General features: G+C 38.5%; 1 protein-coding gene across 1 annotated transcript; it reads right to left on the reverse strand.

Moving 5' to 3' along the window:
- Positions 1–681: 681 nt before the first annotated feature.
- On the reverse strand, positions 682–3042 carry LOC106536748 (zinc-binding protein A33; the record flags this gene model as incomplete). The annotated part of the gene is given in 5 exon segments (XM_014034068.1): positions 682–1948; positions 2068–2186; positions 2376–2398; positions 2494–2724; positions 2947–3042. Coding segments are annotated over 5 exon segments (1011 nt in total), but the record flags the coding sequence as incomplete, so codon positions are not given.
- Between the last annotated feature and the right edge of the window lie 223 nt (positions 3043–3265).

Below are 3265 nucleotides of genomic sequence, written 5' to 3' on the forward strand. Positions count from 1 at the left end.
CGGAAGTGCCATTAGTAGGTGCCGAGGTCAGCCGAAGTCTGTGGCAACACTGGCAGCTCGCCCCGAAAACAGTGACACCTGCCACCGGAAGTGCCATTAGTAGGTGCCGAGGTCAGCCGAAGTCCGTGGCAACACTGGCAGCTCGCCCCGAAAACAGTGACACCTGCCACCGGAAGTGCCATTAGTAGGTGCCGAGGTCAGCCGAAGTCCGTGGCAACACTGGCAGCTCGCCCCGAAAACAGTGGCACTTGTGACACCTGCCACCGGAAGTGCCATTAGTAGGCGCCGAAGTCAGCCGAAGTTAGACGAAGTTCGTGGCACTTGTGGCACCTGCCACCGGAAGTGCCAGTACGAGGTGCGGTGTCACGATTTGCGCCTGCTGTCTCTCAAAGACTGAGCTCAGATGTCTGTACCACCACCAGTGATGGAGCATATTTAAACATGTTCAAAGTTAATATCAGAACGCCTCAATGTTTGGAAATGATATTGTAAAGTCCAATACTTGTAATAAACAAATCAGTGTCTGAATAGAGTGCATTTTACTTCTGTTAAGAATTCCTTATTGTATTTAGCGTTTGATAAGTTTGCATTACTTTTATGATAGTATCCCACATTCATTTTTAGAAATACATACAGTATAATGATCATACAATAGTTTCAGAGGGTATGAATTAAGACAAATGATTTTAGTTGCTTTATTGAATAAAAAAATGTTACAGATGACATTCATGTTTTAAGGCTAGATGTTAAAAAATGTACATTTGTATAAAGGCAGCTGTTTCCCAATAAGTGGTTGAATCGACTTGAAGCACTTGAAGAATGCAATAACAGCTTTGCAATTCAATTATTCTAATCAAAACAAATAATTATGCCATGTAAAAAAATACTGATTAAAAAAAGTGTAAATATAATTTCTTTAAGAAAAAAAAGGGGGGATCCCAAAAGAAATGGAAAGACACAAACACCCAAAATATTATAAAAACACACTCTTTGTATTTTTCTCAAGCTGTATCATATAGATCAGAGATCAATTAAGGTTACTTGAGCAAAGGCACAAAAGCAGAAACTGGTTTTCATTATTATTGACCAGTAAACAATACCATGCTTTGAACAATCTCAAATTACGCAATTTCCCACAGTACATTGTACAAACATTTCTGAAACTTTAGAACATCCATTTTGCTTTGATTATCTTATACTGTATTTGCTTTGGTTTAAGCTTATTATGCATTTCCAGCATTAATAATTGTTCTATTTTTAGACTCATTTATGCTGATCAATATTCATTTGATAGCAAAGCATTATTGAGTTAAGTTGCATTTTCTAAAACAAAACAAGAAGTTTGAATATATATTTTAAATTATGCAACTTTAGATAAACAAGCCCGTTTCTGTGAAATTAGGTTGTTATGACGTGTGTACAGCTATTTTTCCGGGAGCCAGAATCATAGGAGTAGTATGGAGGCCAGGGCCGAAAATTGGATACAACGTAGTATCTTCAAACTTGTGTGTGAGAGTGACCAGGTGCTTTTCTCTCCCCCCATCCCAAAATGACACCTCTCCTTTTTCTATATTTAGCTTGATGCGGATTTTTTCAGGACCCTGCGGCACCAATATCTCTGTCCGCTCAGGTGCTGTGTATGCAGTATACACTCCTTTACTCAGCCCGATGACCCACACACCACGACCTGTCGAGAGTGTAAACTTCTTCTTACGGGCCACAGTCTCTTTGCACACTCCCAGAATCCATTTGGGGTTGTCGCCAACGATGACGTCCCATTTGTATTTGCCAGTACTGTAACCTTGGGCACCAAGGACAAAGACGCATGGATCGAAGCGCTCTGAGTTTTCAGGAACCGTCAGCCGCTCTGAGCTCTCCTTCACAGTGGTCAGACTACCATTCAAGGAAAGCCATGGAGAGGCCGAGTTTGGGTCCAACACAACTGGGTCTGCACACAAAGATAGCATATTTTTTTAAAAACATTGTACTATATTATTGGTGCCATTTTTTCTTTAGGTTTGGATTGTGACAAAACCAAACTTTTACCTSTCACTGTGTAATACTTACAATATTGGACATGATATTTCAGGTCTTTCCATATGTTGTAGCTCAAAGCACCAATATGCTTGCCCATGTTCAAAAGTGAGTCAAAAAGAAAGCTAGGCTCAGGTTCAGTCCACTGGGCTCTGCAGCAGAAACAAGGATCAATCAGTAAATACAAATTACACCAAACACAAATTACACCTGGATATAGTGAATATTTTAACTGATTTTATTCCARTATTTACCAGCGTAGCAAAAGTTTCATAAGAATATATTATATTTGATTTATTGATTTATATCTAAACATGGAGAAATGTTAAAAAATGTCTTACTGTCTTTTCACATTTTGGAAATTCTGCATCATAACAAAGAAAAAAGAAATTGACCAATATTAGTTCATTGCAAAGTTTAAAATACAAACAAAAAAAGAGGTGAGCTGTCTTTTCTTACCTGCAGAAGTGGTAGATCCTCATTGCCCATCTCTCTCTTCAGAGAATCAATGAGCTCTTTTATTTTAACAATGTCCACTTCTATCTCGTCACTCATTTTTCGTAGGACCTCGACCTTCTCCTCCTCCTCACGGGCCAAGGCACTTAAACGCTTTTGTTCTTCAGCATTAAGCACATTACGGAGCCTTTCAAATTCTGCTTTGATGATTTTCTCTGCTTCTCCAGCCTGATACTGTAATAAGTCAGAGAGAAATAAAAATCAAAATATATACATGAATGAATGAAATATATACCACTCATGCAAACAATTTGTGGRAAAAAAAATCTATTTTCCTACATCTCAATTCTTACTGGTTTCTTTGTAAATCAATCCTTGCTTTGTGAATCATTCAGTTTATTACTTATGCATACACAACTGTAATATGAACACCGTGAGACATGACAGTAACTTTACCTTGATRTATTCCACTGCATTGCTGAACTTCTTTGTCATTTTTTTGTATGATTCCACTTTCTTTTCAAAAATCTGGACTTTGTAGCCAAGCTCCTTCTACAAAACGATCAACAAAAGAACATGATATGCCTTAGGCTACGTTCACACTGCAGGCAAATCCGACCCAAATCCGATTTTTTTGACCCATCTGACTCATATCCGATTTTTTTATGACAGTCTGAACGCGACAAATCCGATTTTTTCAAATCCGACCCAGGCCGTTTCAGTATGTGGTTTTAAATCGGATATATACTCACCGGCCACTTTATTAGGTACACCA

Source organism: Austrofundulus limnaeus, unplaced genomic scaffold (genome assembly GCF_001266775.1).
Source record: "Austrofundulus limnaeus strain Quisiro unplaced genomic scaffold, Austrofundulus_limnaeus-1.0 Scaffold1955, whole genome shotgun sequence".
NCBI classification, from domain to species: domain Eukaryota; kingdom Metazoa; phylum Chordata; class Actinopteri; order Cyprinodontiformes; family Rivulidae; genus Austrofundulus; species Austrofundulus limnaeus.